This window comes from Amblyomma americanum, chromosome 2, assembly GCF_052857255.1.
Source record: "Amblyomma americanum isolate KBUSLIRL-KWMA chromosome 2, ASM5285725v1, whole genome shotgun sequence".
Lineage (NCBI taxonomy): Eukaryota > Metazoa > Arthropoda > Arachnida > Ixodida > Ixodidae > Amblyomma > Amblyomma americanum.
In genome coordinates, this window is record NC_135498.1 from 109,438,680 (window position 1) to 109,458,104 (window position 19,425).

Consider the following 19,425-nt stretch of genomic DNA (forward strand, 5'->3'; position numbering starts at 1 on the left):
GGGGTTGACAATTTATGGGTGGAGATCATGCGTGCTAGGAGATTCTATTCTCCCTGCGCGCTGTCGGGAAGAGTGCGTTTTTCGACTCCGGAATCGAGTTTACTCCGCATTGTTGTCCATTATAACTGAGTGGTGCGGCCACGGTTGTTCGTTTTTTCTGAGATACAATGCCCCAGCCATTATACTCATTTTAATGGTAGCACCGCCCTAGTTCGTAATGAGTAAGCATTCGTTTTAACTGCGGCTGTTATTAGTGGGCTCGACTCTATAATATAGAGTTCTCTATACGTTCTGCTGGTAGTAAATGTGAACCTGCGCCTTTTCTTTTGTCTGAGATTTGTAAACAAGAGTTTGTGATAAACTTTATCAGTATACATAGGGCAAAATTAGAGACAAATGGTTCTCATAGAAGGCCATCTACGGCGTCAGTATCTTTCTGAGGTCTGTCACATAAAAACCTTCGACGACGCTTAAGGTACCCCTAAGAGTAGAAAGCGATAGTAGCACGCCGAACGCTCCTGAGTGGTGCAGCGGTAGCGTACCATGTTTTCCACTCAATGGAGAGTGATTCGATTCCAGTAGACCATATTTTTTTTTCTTTTAAGTGAAACTGCCTCTTTCTGCATCACCACTCACTCCACTCACAGACAACGCTGACGCCGGCTTCTCTCTATAATGGGACCTGTAATGTTATCGTTTTAAAACCGCAAGCAGCGAAAAGTAATCCTACAAATGTCACAGCTCAAGATCGCGATCTCACTAGGAAGAAAAGTGCGTTGAAATGAAAAATAGTGGTGTGTACAAAAGAGCATAAAAGTGATGCGTCACAAAACTCATATTCGTAACGCCCGTAGTCGGGCTTTGCGCTTATTAAATTACGCATGCCAAGTAATGGAGTAATAGTCTGCGTCCTCCGCATTTTCCAGAGTTTACCTCTCAAACAACACTGTTGTGCCTATAACTGCTTTCAGCGGAGACAACAGGGTCGAATGACGGCGAGGCAACCTACAACATGACCGTCGTAAAGAAGCTGGTAAACTTCGTGCGCGGCTGTGAGCAAAAAGGTGAGGCGCCTCACTCAGTTTGTTTCTGGTCACGCAAATCTCAAAGAAACTACACCGATACTTCGATAACCGTGCATCACGTAGACATTCATAGCCGCCCATTGGTTGATGACAGCCAGTACCTAATTTTGTCATAAGTAGCGTAAATACAAGCAGCATTAAGAATCGGTAAGCCTTTGACTCATATAATGAAATGCCCTTTCGGATATACAATATCAACACTCCACTCCTTGTGTTGCCTCTGGCAATCAGCCGCCTTTCCGCGCAAGCCAAGTTTTTGCACTGGTCCGTAACCATCGTCTGATGGGGCCCAGCTGACCCAACACCCTCTAGACTAGCTAAGGCCTCTCCATATCCTCCTCTCTTTTGTGGCTACGTCATCGCACTATGACGGACCAGCTCTCGGCGCTTTCGAGGAGCGCCCGTCATGCCCCCCCCCCCCCTTCTCCAAACGGTCTCCGTGATGTTGGTGCAACAACGCGTGCGCGGAGCAGTACAAGCCGAAGTATCGGATTTAAGAAAACATTTTGATGCTTTCATAACTGCTTTGATGCAAAGATAAAAATGTTATTTTGTAAAAATTTATACTTTTTGTTGAACTGCTTATTTTGGAAGGTAATATTGTTTTTTGCACGTGGTTTTGTTATATTTTTTTGTTTTCGTAGAGTGCTCGACAGGAAAATGCGTTTTCACTGTGGTAAACATAAATGGTTCCTTCATTTCGTGAATGTAGTTGCACGTGTTCGCATTTCTGCGTTTGTTCGTGCAGCGTGTTTCAAGAAATTCAACGCTGTTTACGAGTTAGCACTGGTACGGTAACGACGTCGGTTAGGACGAGGAATTACGTCGGTGCTGGGAAGTGTGTGTCCAGTGTGCAGGCTTTGATAATGCCTGGGCATTGCTGCGTACCGCGGTGCCGCGGGAACTATGATGGTGGTGAGCGTGTGCGAGTCTTCACCTTCCCTTCGGACCAAGCAAGAAGAGCCCAATGGATTAGAGCTATCCACCGTGCGGACTTTACTCCAGGAAACCGGTCGGTGGTAAGGAAACATTCCTTTAACTGTCGTTGTTACTCCTCCCTCAGTTGCATTGAAAACACTGCGGGCATCATGTTGCGAGATAGTTCCGTAGTGCTGCCTCTTTTTGACCGGGTAAATCTGTAAAGTCGCAATGAATTAGTAATGCTGAAATTCAGTTCACACGACATTTATAGAAATTTCTCTCGTACTGTCATCCACCTGTCTGTTTAAACTTCAGGTTCTAGAGTTTTTACAGTTTTTTTTTTCTTATCTCAGGTCTGCGAGCACCACTTTAAACCGTCTGACATGGTAAATAGAACAAGCTACACGGATGCAAAGACCGGAACAGTAATTGAAGTGGCGCTGAAGCTCGTACGGTTACGACCCGATGCTGTTCCAAGCATACTTCCAGACTGCCCGGCATATCTCTTTGCCTCAAATGCAAGCACGTATCGAGAGGTCCCAGATGAAAAGAGGACGCGCCGAGAGGCAGCTGCGTTACAGGATGCCATCAACTTGTCTACTGAGGCACACCAGGCAGAAGAGGACAGACACAAAATTGACAACTTTCAGGCGCTGTTGAAATACATACCATGTATCAAGGTCTCCAAATTCTGGACGGTGGTTTCCCAGCATGCCTTTATACTCTTCCTCAATCTGACTGTCGAGGGTGCCCCGGCAATCAAAAAGTCAGTTAAAGTCATCGAGGACCTCTCTCTAAAGCTTTATTTTCATAATGTCGAAGTCACCAAACTTGATGGCGTGGAGGTCATTCCAAAAACTGTGAATGATATTCTGTGCTTGACAGGTCTGTTGGATGACGTTGAGAGCTCTGATAAGGCTCCTGCCTTCCGCAAACCTGAAGCCAAGACAGGTGGCATATTGAAGCTTGTGCTATCTCTTCTTGAAGCCGGAACAAATCAAGAAATGCAAGACGAAGATCGGCAAGATGCTTTGACATTTTTAAAAGAACGAGTCTTTCTCCTTTTAAGCAAGTCACCCCGCTACTCTCCCGAGCTGTTGGAATTTTCCAGCCTTCTATTCACCATCTCTCCTCATGCTTATAGATACTTGCGTAACTGCGGAGGTCTCGCATTGCCGCATGAGTCCACGATCAGGCGTGTATGCAATGCATATGTTATAAATCCAGCAGCTGAGCAGCAGGATGCTTCTTTCCTGCTTTATGCGAAGAAGATCGCGAGTGCAATAAAGGATCATGAGAAGTCAGTGATTCTCATGATGGATGAGATCCATCTACAGGCGTATTTTGATTATAAGGGTGGCACGATTGTCGGCACTGCCAGCAACACTTCAAATGAAGAAAAGACAGCTCATGTCTTTATGATTCAAAGCCTCCTGTCATCACAAAAAAGGGTTGTTCACTTTTTGCCAGTGAATAAATGAATGCTCAACAGCTGAACACTGTGCTCCGCAGCATCATAAAGGAGCATGAAAAGGTTGAGCTTCGCATCATTGCAGTCACCACAGATAACAACTCTATCAATCGAAAAACAATGTTTCTCTTTGGCTTGTCATCAAAAGTCAGCAGCTCCTATCCTGACCCATCAGATCCCACTCGCCCTCTTTTTTTCGTTATTCACCCTGTTCACTTGTTGAAATATATTCGGAACAAATGGATCAACCAAAAGAACCATAGAACATGCATGTTTTTTCCTTCACCTTTGAATTTGAACTCCAACCCAAAATTATCACTGCTTCGTTCAAGACCTTTCGTGATCTTCACCTAAAAGAAGGAGACCACCTTATCAAGGCTGCTTCAACACTGTCAGTAAAGGCTCTCAATCCATCTAATATGGAAAGGCAAAACGTGAAGTTTGCACTAAAAGCGTTCAACCTATCAACCATAGCTGCTCTAGAAGCATGCGGTCCACGCTATGCACTGCAGCATGCAGCTAGAACAGCGGAATTTTTAAAGGTTGTCGAAGCCTGGTGGAGGATTGTTAATGTGAAGTCGCCCAGCAAAGGACGCCGGCTTCGTGATGACCTGCAGACTCCCATTGCAGAAAAGCTGTTTCCATAAGTTGAATTCCTTCAAACCATCATGCAGTGGCTTGACCTCTGGGAGAGTTTGTTGGACAATAGAATTCTCACTCGGAAGACTCACAGTGCCTTGAGTCTCAATACGGAAGCCTTGGTCAAGATAATAAACTATTGCCTTGAAGACCTTGGGTTTGACTACATACTTCTGGGGAAGTTCCAGAAAGACTGCTTGGAGGAAGGATTTGGTAAGTATAGGCAGCTTTCCAGGTCGCAGTACCATGTGTCCATCAGACAAGTGTTCGAATCCGAACGCAAGCTTCGCCTACAAAGAGCCCTGGCGCTTCCAGACATGGATTCAGGGCCACCTGCCATCTTTGGTGAGGCGATTCTACAGAGGTACAACATTGAAATAAATGACAAGCACTTCGAAATGAAGGCACAAAATCTGCCAGTTATAACGTACGTGGCCGGATACAGCGCACATGCACCACTTCAAAAACTTGCATGCACTGCTTGCCGAGCAAATTTATTTGAAAATGAAGACATCATAATTCAGAATGCTGAAATTATAGCAAACATGAATCGCGGAGGGCTCAAGTTCCCCCAACCTCCAGTTGTTAATGCTTTAATGACTGCTCAAATCGTCCTGAACAATCTGCGAAGTGAAAAGTATGCTGTGCATTTCCATTCTCTAGCGAACCAAAAGCAAGCCCTTTTCACACTGGCTACCAACCTGATAGAAGACGGTGACAGTTTCGACGAATGTGAAAGCGGTCATATTCCTCACTTGGTCATACGTCACATTCTTAGCGCTGGAACAAACATTCTGGTGAAAAACTATTGTAAAAATAGGAGCGACAGTCCTGTGCAAGCGAAAGTTGCTCAAAAACAGAAGCTCAACACTCTGAAATCTTGGCTGTTCTGATTCTCTGGGTAGCACATCTCTGAAAGTTTTCAGAATGCTTGTACTCTGTGATAAATATATCCGTGAAAGACATGAGAGCGCAAAATGACAACACGGACGAGTAAGGGAACAGGACGAGCGCTGCACTTTCAAGAGGATTTATTCAAGGAAGAGCGATTATATAGCCTCTGCACATATCCACGTTCTTAATCGCAGTTGACAATGTTTGCCAACTGCAATTAAGAGCATGGATAAGGGCAGAGCCTATATAAACGCTCTTCCTTGAATAAATACTGTTGAAATTGGAGCGCTCGTCCTGCTCTCTCACTCAAGCGTGTTGCCATTTTGCGCTCTCATGTCTTTCACGAATACGCAGCAACAAGCCCAGCTGCAAGTACTTCTTAATAAACATATCCTTTTTATGTAACACAGCTTGCTTCAATTTTATCAAGTCGAATGGCATCTGCTCAGTCACTCACTTCAGATGCCATGCATGGAGCTGTAAGCTGTTCTGAGAGCCATACCTTATGGCAATGTTTTTTTGCGTGTGTTTGTGGAGAGAGGGTGAGCGTTTGTTTGGAAGAAAAAGGTTACAAATAGTAGTCAGATTCCTGGAAAACAGTCGGCGCTAGGTGATATACCACACGGTTCAATTTTTGCCCGAAAATAATCTCCAAGTCCTCGTCATGCAGCGAGCTATTAACAAAAATAAAGATATATGTGAACGCACTGCGCAATATCAGTGCCCCGCAGAAAAAAAAACAATTTGCGGACTTTCAGGCGATATTAGGCAAAAGTAAAAGATACTGAATAGCCAACATATATTCATAATCCGGAAACAGCTAACTTTCAGTTTTTAAACCTATTCACCGCGTACTGTGTACAGAAAATGACATTATACATATATGCCAGTATTAAATTATGGGGCCAAAATCTTCGAAGGACGATTTCACGTAGTGCTGCAGTTACACAAGAAAGAACGAGCCCGCAGCACCGTCCCTTCAGGAAGAGCACGTACTCCGGCGCCCGTCGTAGTGTGATGATTTTACGGAGGAGCAGAGAGGCCTTGACTAGTCTAGAGGGTGTTGGCTGACCTCGTTTACACATGAATCTAATTATGATAAGTGCTAACCCTCGTACCATCCGTCTAGATTGCAAAATAATTGAACAAAATGATATCAACTCATTTTGAAGCAATGAAAAATTTACACTCCTGATGACCGCATTTATCAAGTTACATTTGCAAGATTAAGAGCCAGGCAGGCACGCCTCATATATAACTTTTTTCTCCAAAACATGGGGCTACATTCCTGCCACGACAGTGGAAATGTGCTTGCAGTTTTGTGCAGTTTATGACTTTATTACGAACCCATCCTATTTCATTCCGCCATTTTCCTCGATGAAGGCTTTTGTCATACAACCTTTGTCCGTAAAGTACCGAGGCTGACTTCATTAAAAAAAATATGATTAATATTGAAATCATTTGTGCGGCACCCCTTCAATATAGTCTCCCTTGCAGTCCATACACAGCTTCCAACGCTTCTTGAGGTCTTGGGAACAATTGCAAAATGCTTCTTTTGGCAGGGCTGTCAGCTTCTTTCTCCTGGCGTCGTCAATGGCCTTCATGGTCCCCATCCAGTAACCTTTTAGGGCTTCTTCACACAAGAAAATCAAAAAATTGCATTAGGAGAGGTTAGACAAGTGTGGGGATGAGGAAGTACAGTAATTTTGTGCTTGACGAGAAATTTTGTCACGCCGAGAGCAGTGTGCGGCCTTGCATTATCTCGGAGAAGGCTCCATTGTCCATATAGGGCGACGGCGTTGCAGTGCAACACGCATGTTTTGGAGCACGCGGATATAAAACTCCTGATTCACCGTCTGCCTTTGTGGGACGAACTCGTGGTGTATGACACCTTTGGCATCGAAAAAACTATCAGCATCGTCTTTGTTTTGGTGTTCTGTAGCCGAACCTTTCTCGATGCCAGAGAGCTTGTGAACAGCCATATGGCGCTCCGCCTCTTTGTTTGAGGATCGTATTGAGAACACCATATTTCGTCTTTAGCACTGATGCTGTCGAAGAATGCAGCAAACTTCTCCGCCTCAGAGAGCAAACCAGCGCTCACTGATGCCCGCTTGTCCTTATGGTCCTGTTCGAGGGATTGCGGCACAAGTCTGGTATTAGGCTTTCGTTTCCCCAAGTTCTCCCAAACCATTTGGTGGCATGTTGCCTTAGTGATGCCGAGAGCAGATGATAGCATGCGAACTGTAATTGTGCGGTCTTGCTGTATGATTTTCCTGATGCGAGCCACGTTGTTTTCATTCCGTGATGTTGAAGGGTGCCGCTGCTTTGTGTCGTCTTTCACCGACGTTCCCCCCGAAACGAACCTCTTGTGCGGACCCCTCGAAAACTCGCGCCCGCGATAATGTATCGGTCCCATAAGCGTCACGAAGGAGCTCATACGTCTGTGTGGCTGTCTTGCCAAGCTTCACACAGAATTTTATGTTTACACGCTGTTCAAGGTGGACGTCCATCTCTCCACATTCACTCACCGTAGAATGCGCAGACGAATAGTGACAACGTATTTTTCTACAAGTAGTGCCACCTAACGGCTGCCACTGCAATAAACAGAAATAGCTTAGGTTAGCACGAAAAGATGGCACTACACATACACACCAACATAATTTTGGGAAACGTTTCTAGAGAAGGAAATAAATCAGTCTCGAAACTTTACGGATAAAGGTTGTATATAAGGAGACTTTCTTTCCAGTGACATTGGTAGCTTTCTATTAGTTATGCTGCGCTTAAGGCGCTGTTCGATGTTTTAGGCTATTCGAACTCGAATTTTAGGCCACAGTAATTAATAGTCATGACTAACACACACCACATTCCGGATAGCGCCTTATGGCCTAAGTTCCATTACCCCACGCCCCATTCCGCCCGCTGTTATTGCAGCAAATACTGCCAAGATCTGCGAACGACACACGTTTTACAAGAACGTCCCGAATGGAATGAATCAGGTATATTGATCCACACCGCTTCGATATATTTAATAATGTCACTGCCCAACTCCGTAACGACCGCTTCTCGCAGAAAGCATCGCCGACGTGGGTATGGGGCCGCTGAAGCGTGTTCTCGCCGACCTTGGTCTCCGCAACTGGCCTAGCGTGCGGGCCAGTGAGCCAGCTGTGGAGGCGGTCGCTGGACTCGTCGCCAGGGACCTGGGCGAGTCGACTGTCTTTTCGGTCTCATACGGACCTGATCTGGCCAACAACTCTCGCAACATCATCACGGTGAGGCGAACGTTCCCTGAGATTTGCGCATGTTTACTTTCCCTAGGCCTTAGCACTGCTAAACGTAAGCTCACCGCATTTCGCGAAGCTTTTCACTGCGAGCACACATGCTACTCAAATTTTTCCTCTTATTTTTCCTGATGTGGCAATTTTCAAGTCCGTTAAAGGAAGTCATGCGCATGTCGGGTAAGCCCTACCCACATGCCTGCTAAATCGAGGCAGTGTTTGCTTCGCGAAAAGTACTATGAAAGAGCACAATAGAAAACTGGTGGTACTAAGGGCAACATCATCATGCTAAAAGTTAGGGAGGGTTTTGAGTTTTGAGGAGACGATATAGTCAAATGTATTATTTGTAAAGGCCAGCATGTGAGTGGAAACGAATTCAACATGTAGAACGCTTCAAATGAAAATTAGGAGTCCTTTTCAATTACGCGCCGGATCAGGAAATGACATCGGTAGTTGCGCCGCATGGTCCAGCTGGACAAGAGCTCCCATTGCCGGAAATATTTTGTTCTCATGCAAATGCAGAGTAGTATCCAGAGCTCAGACTGTTGCTTGAGTAGAATAGCATTCTGAAGCGGAAAAAACTGGTGGCTTTGAACATCTACCATGGAACACTATGTAAGCACGAAGGGACTGTTATATGGAAGCATACATTTCCGCCCTTTTTACAGCCTAGACATGGAACGAGTTATCGGAGTGAAGTGAATTTTTAAGAAGACGGACAACGTAGAAATTGCATTACTGTGTTCTTCTGAATACTGTTCTAAAATGTAACGCCGTTGTTTATTTTTTATCATATTTGCAGTTGTAGAAAGTGCCTTGCAGTAGAGGGAAATACAATAGTAACGAATGATAACGAAAGCAACTAAAAGAAGCAAGCGTCAAATCATGCAAGAGAGATATTAAAAGCTCAAGCGAGCAAAAAAAGTGACACGCAACAGCCTCAATCAGGGCAAAATAGCAAGAAATTACTCAGGTTAATGCTACAAGTGGAGCCTGGAGACCTAAAGGTCACATACCATATATTCACTTTATAGTACTGCTGAAAAGCTTGTTTTGTCTGACATACTATCGTATAAGCGTCCTTTTCGTTGATATTTGCGACCAACTCGACTGTCTCGGTGCTCACAGGAACACAGGACGTACACATCAGCAGGTCTTAAATGAATATTGTTACCTACATCGGTAAACATATCGGCGCTGTCGTAGCAGCGTGTCACATCCAAATGTGCTCGCATTCATTTGATGGCCACACACAATATTACATCGGTTTTTCTATGAGTAGGAACTCTGTCTGCATGATTCAGGATAGACTGCGCCACTAAATACAGTACACGGCCTCGAGAACATGTAATCTTTTAACATTAGGCGCACTTGTTCGCCCCAGGGAATGGCCAAATGCCTGTGAGCTTCCTGCACTCAGCATCCACAACTGAGCCTAATCGTCTATTGCAACGCAAAAGCTGAAACCAGTGGAAAACGAAAATTGCCTATTAGAATTTGAAAACGCTACCAGAGCCCTTTTGGCACTCACCAGATCGGAGCAGACGTGAGACTATCCTATTAGATAAACGAACAATTCAGATATGAACAGAGAACAGAAGACAGGACGCATGATAAACATCACCTGGATTTTTACTTCCACGAATAGCACAAGTACTGCATAGCTCCGTGAAACATGCATTTACTTAAAAAACAACACTTCACTACTGATCTTCGAATCGCGCAAGACTGCTTATATTAGTTTCTTTTTGTTTGTTTTTTTTGGCAGGAAACAGCGCCGTGCAAGCTCTACTCGCTCAATTGTAACCTTAGCTGCTAATATGGAGGACCTCGCAGATTTGCATTTGTGTGTGTGCCTCTGGACAGGCTGACAGGTAGCACCAAATGATGGCATGCTTTTAGGCGAAATCTCTCTCCGAGATCTCCAGCGTTCTTCTTTGTACTTAAATAAAGCTGAGACTGGTCCGTCCGTTAGTGAAAGTTCATGTCGCTGGAAGAACACTGAAAAAAAAAGTCCTTTCGGGCATTATTTTTAATATCTTAAATGTTGTTTTTTTAATATTTAAGGCATGGTCGTTGGAGAAGTAAAGACCGGAGGTACAGAAATGACTACGTTTCTGAGGAGGCAGGCGGTTTCGTGTGAATACAATGGAACCGAAGCCACCTTTAGTAATGGAGCCATTAATAGCGAACCTATCTGCTGGGGCCATAGTTCCTCCATGTCTCCAAATCATCAACACCGTATAGCGGGGGTTGCTGCAGGACAAATGCCTCTAAAATCAACTTTGGACAAACCGTGTCGTCCTTTAGATGCAATCGTTCTGCCTGCGCAGTCTTCATGGCCTCATTTCTTTTCTTGCACACTCGGTCGCTGTCTGCTTTCTGCCACCCCTACAAGCATCGCAACGTCATATTGCCTGCTCTGTTTGTGGCCCTGTTCACTTAGCACTACAGCATCTCGAAGTGCTCAGGAAATACGCCTATTTAGGGCGGGTAGTAACCGCAGATCCTGACCACGAGAGTGAAGAATAATAGATGAATAAGAATAAGGTGGAGTGCATTTAGCATGTACTCGCTGATCATGGATGCCGGTTTACAAACATCGGTGAAGAGAAAAGTATTTGATCTACTTTTCCGGTACTCCCCTATGGCGAAAGAAACGTGTTGGCCAACGAAAAGGGTTCGGCTAAATTTAAGGACAACGAAGCTGGCAATGAAAGAAAAATGATCCGTGTTTTTTTTAATTGGTTTTTGGGAAACGAAATGGCGCAGTATCTGTCTCATATATCGTTGGACACCTGAACCGCGCCGTAAGGGAAGAGATAAAGGAGGGAGTGAAAGAAGAAAGGAAGAGAGAGGTGCCGTAGCGGAGGGCTCCGGAATAATTTCGACCACCTAGGGATCTTTAACGTGCACTGACATAGCACAGCACACGGGCGCCTTAGCGTTTGGCCTCCATAAAAACGCAGCCGCCGCGGTAGGCTTCAAACCCGGGAACTCCGAATCAGTAGCCGAGCGCCCTAACCACTGAGCCACCGCGGCGGGTGTAACGAACAAACGTGGGTTAATGACACCCTAGTCGAAATCAAGAGGAACAAATGAGCTTGGGCAGTGTATGTAATGTGAAGGCAACATAACCGACGGTCCTTAAGGGTAACGGAGTGGATTCCAAGATTAGGAAAGCGTAGCAGGGGCCGGAACAATGTTAGGTGAGCGGATGAGATTAAGAAGTTAGCAGGCATACTGTGTGCGCAGCGGGCTGAAGACAAGGTTAATTGGAGAGACAAGGAAGAGGGCTTTGCCCTGCAGTGGGTGTAGTCAGGCTGATGGTGGCGATAACGACACCATGCTACGTTTACCGTGTGTAAAAATCCATTGTTACGCGTCAAGAAGCCATTAGACACTTCTCCGCCTTGCTCATCATGCTATGCTAGTGCGTAGTCTTAGAGAACTTATTCTATTTTATTGCATGCAGCTATGATAGCAGTAACACGTTTGTTGCCTGACCCAGTCTGCTCCCTCTGTGTCTTGTAGCTTTGCACAAGACAGGGACACAAGACACATTATTTTATTTGTTGTACATCAGGGATTCTCAAAATACTCATAACTCTCGGAAGCTATCTGTAGATAAAGAACATTTAGCACCTCTTGAGTAATGTTGTGCAGCATCGTAGCACTGGTGTAAGAGTGATCATTCCTTGCGTACCGCGCGTAATTGCACGAACACCCACAAAGACTATGTAGAGAACTCGAGAACACCAAAGCTCTCCTGCTGAGTGGCTAGTTGACGAAACGAATCGGATAGTTCGGTTAACAGGCGGCATTTATCTTCCGCGATTTTTTACCTTTGCTTCAAACACTTGTAGTTTGGGCGAGTCGGTGACCGATTATAACTTATGCAGTGCAAACGACATCGCAAATACATTTTGCTTAGTGTCTTACAATTTCAGGTATCGAGTTTCATACTAGCTCAGGAAGCAAAATCGGGAGAAATTTTAGTTAGCAAGGATTAGACTCTTAGGGGAAATATATTCAAAGCAAAAATACCAGTTGAATGTTTGCAGTTACTAACGGGCGCTTTTATTTCGAAAACCTATCGATATTACATTGCTAGGTTGAGAAATTATGTCCGGATTCTATTGTTCGTAGTTGGAAAGACAGCCTGTTTTCTACTAATCGCCGTCGTTTTCGTTTTTTTTTCGCTCTTTAAAGCGTCTCGTCTGCGTCTCGTATCCATCTCTCCCTGTGTTCTGCTCGCAGGTAGACCAGCCAGTGCTTTCCATACGCCGCGGCCATCTGCTAGGGAACGTGAGAAATCTAGAAGCGTACCGTAACATCGTCAAGCAGGCTATGTCCCTTATAAAGCCGAATGAGCAGCTCGACGGCCTTGCCGGTGACGTCATGAACCTCGTGCACCGCATCGCCAGGGTATGTTGTCCGCATGTCTTTTCTTTAATTTCTTAACCTGCCCGACAGGCAGGGGCAGCCGGAGGGGGAGGGGGGGGGGCGGGCTTATGGGGCTTCAGCCCCACCTGAAATTCTTTCTAACAGTCACGCAAAGCTGAACAAAACAAGCGCCGGCGCTGGAAGTCATTCTGGATTTTGCCACCTTTCTTTAATACTTAATACTTAATACTTAATACTTTACTTAATAAATACGCAAAAACACGGAAGCATTGGTGTCAGCTATGGCTGCCACGAGTGAACGATAAGGGGATAGTTGGTGTGACATGATTACAAGACATAAAACTGTGCAGGGTACAAGACACAGAAGAGAAGCAAACGGGACGAGCTCGTATTGTTTCCTTCTCCCCTGTGTCTTGTACTCTGCTCAGTTTTGTTTTTTAATTATGTCCGCCGCGATTTTGAAGACATACGAAACATTATTTTATTTTTAAAAATACATATTTCACTTGTATAAACAGTGCGTAGCGTTATCTAATACACAATGGCATTGTCAATGGCAGTGGCAATGCTGTTGTTGTTGTCGCGTTTGACACCCAAATTTTATGAGGAGGCTGCACTTGAACATGCCCTCCCCCTCGGAAAAAATATCTGGCTACGCCACTAACGACATAGTACATAGTACAAAGCCGGACAAAGTACAAAGAATGAGTTCTTGACCTCGTCCTTCGAGGTGAGCCTGTTTATCATTAAAGGGTCTATGCAACGAATAAAAAGTCACTTGTAAATGTTTGGAATGCTTATAAATGATGCTAAGAAGCATTCACACCAAGTATGAGTCTTCAGAACTGAGCCGGCAATTTATTATGAACTTTTAAAAACTGTGTTTTTTAAAATTCGCGGGCCGATTGGTGTACTCGTAGTGACCGATTTTGAAACTAAAATCGTGGAACAAAGACGTCACTGTACCATGACGTCGCCAGGCCACCACACGCTGTCATTCGCTGGAGCCACGGCAGCCACGACGTCACGGGCACACTTCCGGTAGCCGTTAAATTCGTCTGCTCGTGCCGCCGCGCGAGCCTGTCGGGCAAGCGCGAGCCGGGGCATTGCCTTCGCGCATATGGTTTCAATTTTCCTCTGCCGCCTCCTTCTGTCGGGAGTTCCGGAGCCACTCGCACGGCTCTTCGTGCGCACGCATAGGGCTCGATGCCCATCGCGGCCGTAAAAGCGAGCAGTCGCACCTCGAGGTCTGGGTTTATTACTGCTAATTACCACAGATGACAAGCAAAGAAACCCGACGCGCGCCGCAATCCAGGAAGGAGAAGAGACCGGAGAGATGCCGCCACGCCGCCGATGCTGCTGCTGGGGGGCTAGCAGCAACAACCGGAAGTTGCAAAATAAACGTCAGCGGATGACTTATTTATGGGTGGGGCCCAGTCCCAGAGCTGTTATCTTTATTTTTTTTCTGGTGCTCCTCGTGTACGAGTTGAGGGGGCAGATGAGGAGCGCAATTTTTAATCGTCTATATCTTCGCTGTTATTGATGCTAGCTCAAAAATTCTTGCACTGGGGTAACGAGTGATCGAATGCCTATCTCTCGTCTGCTTTACGTAATCTCAATTAATTTATTGCATAGTCCCTTTAAAGTAGTTATATTATCAAAGCACGTCTCTCCAAGTTAACTGCACATAGCAACTGCTCTATAATAGTGGTAACGGTAGAAGCACGGTGTGACCTTAAAGGTCAGGACGCGTGGTCATGTATGGCCTGCGTCCTCGTTCATAACTGTTTTTATGTCCCGATGGCCAGTAGCCGCCCTCGCTAAAACAGTCCGTTCAGCGCTTAAAGTCTTCGACGTAAATTGAAACTGAAAATTGGTTTTTGAAGAACGGAAATGGAGCAGTGATTGTATCACATCAACGTGAATACCGGAACCAAACCGTAAAAGATTGGTCAAAGGTGGGAATGAAAGAAAGAAGAAAGAAGTGCTATTGTGGAGGGAACTACCTGCCTTGCCTCTCTTCGTTCGCGATTTGCGGTTGCTCCATGGTAGAAGGAAGCGTCCAAGGTATTATTCATTGTTTTGCATAGAGCAACGTAGTGTGCGTGTGCTTTTTTTTTTTTTAGGCACACACACTAGGCTGCTGTTTGTATGCTGCATCTTTGCCTTCAACCAAATCCCCACCCGTAGAGTTTCTGGGAGAGGTTGCAGGTAGGGGTAGGGGATGGAGGAACGAAGGTTACCTGGAGTTTGGGCAGCGAAGAAAAAAAGAAATCCATTTGCATGAAACTGGACGTTATCTAATGGTGGCTGTCACCCGTCGTATGTAGAATTTATTCCCTTAGGTGTAAGCAGTCACTTCCTAGTAAATGTTATCGCTACACATTTTAGGATGCCAAGGAAGTGCTCCTTTTTTTTAGTAGAAAAATCTCATCTGTGTAGACGTGTTCCTTTTGTCACATGATGGAAAAATAAAGCTTTAATTCTAATTACAAGAGATTGTGCAGGATATTATTGAAGCAAACCTAGAATTGCTGACCTCTTTTGCTTTTCAAGAAAGAAAATTTCTACCAGTACGGTTCACTTGCTTTATCACTTGATTTGGTTCACAGCATACGGCAGTGTAATGCTAAACGGCAGGTGTTGGTTCGAGGTTTTATGTAGAAGGCTTCTTTCACTTATCATGCGGTTGTCGTGGTACATTTATGCCATTTAACATTAACAACTGTTATCATTTGCAGTTTTTTGCCGCCGGAATTAGCCTGTACTTCAGGAAATAAGAAGGAATTGCGCAGTCTTCACAGAAAGAGAGAGATAGAGTTTACATTGTTTTTTATAATAAACCTGATTTGGTCCAGCAACCAAGTGCGTCGAAAAATAATTCTACGCATAACCAGAGAGAGAGAGAGTCTCGTAGTGATCAACGATAAAAAAGCATTCTGCGTCAGTGAAATATCAAATATTTCAAGGACTGCCCATATTTTTGAGAAGGAAAGCATTGTAAAAGATAATAAGTCTTTTCAATTACTAAAGTAGTCTCGAGCGCTCTTCTTCAGCATGAACAATGTAGACATGCAAAGTTCACCGAGGTTAATCTGTTGGTAAAAGGTAGTATTGGCCGGTAGCGATTTGAGAACTTAGCATTTGAAGAAAAAATATCTGATTATTTTTTGGACACTAATAAGCATGTAATCAGGTACGAAATGCGATTAATGAAAAGGGGTGAGACGGAAATAAATACAAGAACTCAAGCAGACACAGGCTTCTCGAATTCCCAACTGAACGCATGCAAATGACGTTCCGATACCGGCACTAATAGCTTTTCTCTTGTATTTTACAGTCAACTAAGACATTAAAAGAACGAACGAAGATTGGCTCCCATTTTCTTCGCGAACGATTGGACAGCCTTCAAGGGAAAACCAGAGTAAGTGCATCAGTCTCGATACACATAATAACGAAGCTATGGCGGTTATTGCCGAAACTCTAGTGCTCTTCGTAGCGCGCAAACTAAAGGTTGTTTAGGTTTAGGTGGTAAGCGCTCACAGAAACACCCACTGGTACTGCTCGTTGTTTCACTAATACAAATGAAGTCTGGATCGGTGTGAAAGTGGCCGAAACTCGGTCTCTTTGTTGCCATGAGAGGTAATAATGGTTGGGGGGGGACTAATAAGCATAGTGAAAAGAGAAATATTAGAGCACACGAGAATACAGGGCGAACGAGAAGGACGCATAAGCGTTTGTCGGTCTCATCTCTTTTCGTCCTGTATTCTTTTGTGCGTCATTTATTTTAAACTATAAGTATTCCTTGACTAGTTCTTTATAAGTTTGGCGCTTGCTCGTGTCTTCTCCTTGGTCCTGTCCTCTTTTGTGCGCTAATATTGATTTTTAAGCATGAGCCATAAACAAGCACAAACTTATTCTCTTCTGAATAGTTTAAAGTACTTGAAAGGCGGCTGTCGAAGACGCAGCATTTAAGTGGCGCTTAAACTTGGAACGCAGAGAGATAGTTCTGTGAGATAACTAGTTATGAAGATAAAGTTGAAACTGGGGACGGGGGGACTGACCGTGGTTACCCATACCTTTAAGAAATGTTGCTGCGCTTCATTAAAAAAAAGAAATTTGTGATTTCCATACTCTTCATGTATTACAGGATGGAAGATACGGTGTATTTCTTTGTGGCGATGAATGAAATTTAACCCGATAAATGTGAAAAATATTCAATTCAACATTTATCCCGCCCTCTTTCTTTCCTAGTGGCACTGGGCCAAGTTTCTCAACACAGTGTTCCATGGAATCGTCAAAGTTCACGACAAGGATTACGTGCGTGTAAAGACTCCTTTCTACGTGGGCCACATCTCACGCATACTGAACACCGTATCGAGGTTACTGTTTCCCTTTTTTCGTCCAATCAGTGCGCAAGCGGTTCACGCAGTCAAGGGCTACCTGCAAAAGGAGCTTAACGCTCTCACTTATCTAAAACACTCTTATGAAATCGACAAAAGTCAATCGTACACTCTGCGTTAGCTCATGTTTAACATTGTAATTAATCTATAAAGCGGGAAATTCAGAACCATTTTTGATCAATCATCGCGTTTTTAATGTTATCATAGCTCAGACGTCAGAATACCTCAATGCAGCTCCTGGCATGCTGAACAGAATACAAAATTGTAAGTGTAGCTTTAACAAACAACACATCGTTACCCCAGAAAGTTAATCATATAGCACTTTTAGTGTGATTTCATCGAAGATCATATTAGAAATTTTTAATATCGGCTTATATTAAACCGCCCTTCTCTCAGACGTCAAGCAATGCTGGTTAGTGAGATAGATTTAAAGGCAGATATTGTGTTAACACGTTTTGGCGGGCTAGTTGGTTAAGCATCTTGAATAAACAGCGCGAACAAAGACGAGCACAAAAGACAAGAAAGCGAACGACACGGCGCTGACTAACAACTGAGGGTTTATTGCTGATCACACAAGTATAAATACATAGATGTCGGTAATGAGGGAAAGGTTTACAAAGTGCAAAAAAACCAAAAACAAAACATAAATGTGACAACAGCAACATAAGCACGCTAGAAATCAGCAGAGATTATCAACCCCCAGGAGAGACAGCTCTTTTTGCAGAAGTGTTAGCGAAGGGGTACTTATACATGCATTTCCCTGCTTGAATATGTTGTATGCCTCGATAATTTCCCTCGCTGTTTTTTTTCCCGATTTTTGGCAATGACCTTGGTTTCATGATATAGCGGTACGCACTGTTTTTTCTCTTTCTTTGCCCATTCACAATCCCGGCAATGAATGCCGAGATGACCTGAAACTACTTTTGACACCTTATAGCTGTGTTCGGTCAGCCTTTTATTTATGCAACGTCCCGTCTGTCCAACGTACTGCCCTCCACAGGGCAGAGGGATGTTATAAAAAACCCCCTTATCACAAGGGACGAAGCGTGACTGGTGCTTAGTTGTGCACTTCGCCACTTTTCCTTTGAACTCATTAACAGATCGGCACAAACCGGTAAGACGATCAGGCGCGGAAAACACAACATGGACCCCTGCTTTTTTCCCCACTTTTTTTAGGGAGTGTGAAATTCCATGTAGATATGGAATCACAGCGACACGCTTGCGGTTGTTGTCCGAACCCTGGTCGTCTCGTGTAGCTGGTTCTGACTTGCTCTTCTTTAGGGCCGACTCAGCTACTGACGTGATAAGTTCTAGTGGGTACCCTGCCGAAAGCAATCTTTTTACCTGGTGTGAAACGCTGGAATGCAGTCTGTGGTGGCAGGATTTTGTTAATGAGCTGTTCAAACAGGATCCTATGATACCCCTCTCATTGAGGTTGGAATGGCAAGAACCATAGGGAAGAAGGGGCTTGTTACCTCGGGGTTCGAAAGCCCAGCAAACGTGGCTAGGAGTGAAGTACAGGCCAAGGTCTAGAAACTTGACGTGGTTGTGAACAGGAGTTTCATAAGTGATCTCAAGGGGGAAGAGAGTGTCAGAAAAAATGGACAGACTACGAAACACCTCCGTTTCAAACTCCAGTCCAGAGCACTTGACAATAACAAGGTAGTCGTCGACAAATCTAAATGTTTTTACGACCTTAGTTTTCCCAAGGAGTTCGTTGAGAGCGCGGTCGCATCTGGCGAGATAAATGTCACGGAGTATGGGAGCGATACAGGAGCTTATGCATATGCCGTTTTTTTTTGAATGAAGATGGAAGAGTTCCACTCAGTGAAAGTTGATTGCAGGTACAAGGAAAGCAGATGCAGAAATCTTGCTACAGAGATACCGGACGCGTTTTGAAAGGCAACCACGCCATGTCGGTCAATGCATTCACTGACACTAGTTAACAGTTCGTCATGGGGAATCGAATAGTACAAGTCTTTCACGTCAATAGAAAAAGCTAAAAGTTCATCAGCATTGTGCGTCGTCAGGAAGTCAGTTACTTGGTTCGAATTTTTTACCTGGAAAGGATCGTCAACAGAGATTACGGCGAGTTGCCGCTTAATGAATTCAGCGAGGCACTTCTGCAAAGTACCCCTCTCTGAGACTATCACACGGAGCGGGCATTCAGGCTTGTGCGTTTTGGCGGAAAAGAACATATTAAGACTTAGTTTATCGCTATTCGTAATGTCCTGAGCAAGCTTAGTGAGGTTGTAATCGTTGCAAAGTTTTTTTGCACGGCCCCTTGCCTTCTGTAAAGATGCCGTACTGCATTCCCTGAACACGGCACA

At 44.5% G+C, this 19,425-nt stretch overlaps 1 protein-coding gene across 1 annotated transcript in view; it reads left to right on the plus strand.

Moving 5' to 3' along the window:
• The window catches only part of LOC144118954 (neprilysin-1-like), an 84,212-nt gene that overhangs the window by 39,387 nt on the left and 25,400 nt on the right, over positions 1–19,425 (plus strand). The window contains exons 7-11 of the mRNA XM_077651715.1: positions 972–1,064; positions 8,080–8,279; positions 12,546–12,713; positions 16,033–16,116; positions 16,947–17,074. Coding sequence (XP_077507841.1) covers positions 972–1,064; positions 8,080–8,279; positions 12,546–12,713; positions 16,033–16,116; positions 16,947–17,074 — 673 coding nt within the window. The remainder of the gene's footprint in view (positions 1–971; positions 1,065–8,079; positions 8,280–12,545; positions 12,714–16,032; positions 16,117–16,946; positions 17,075–19,425) is intronic.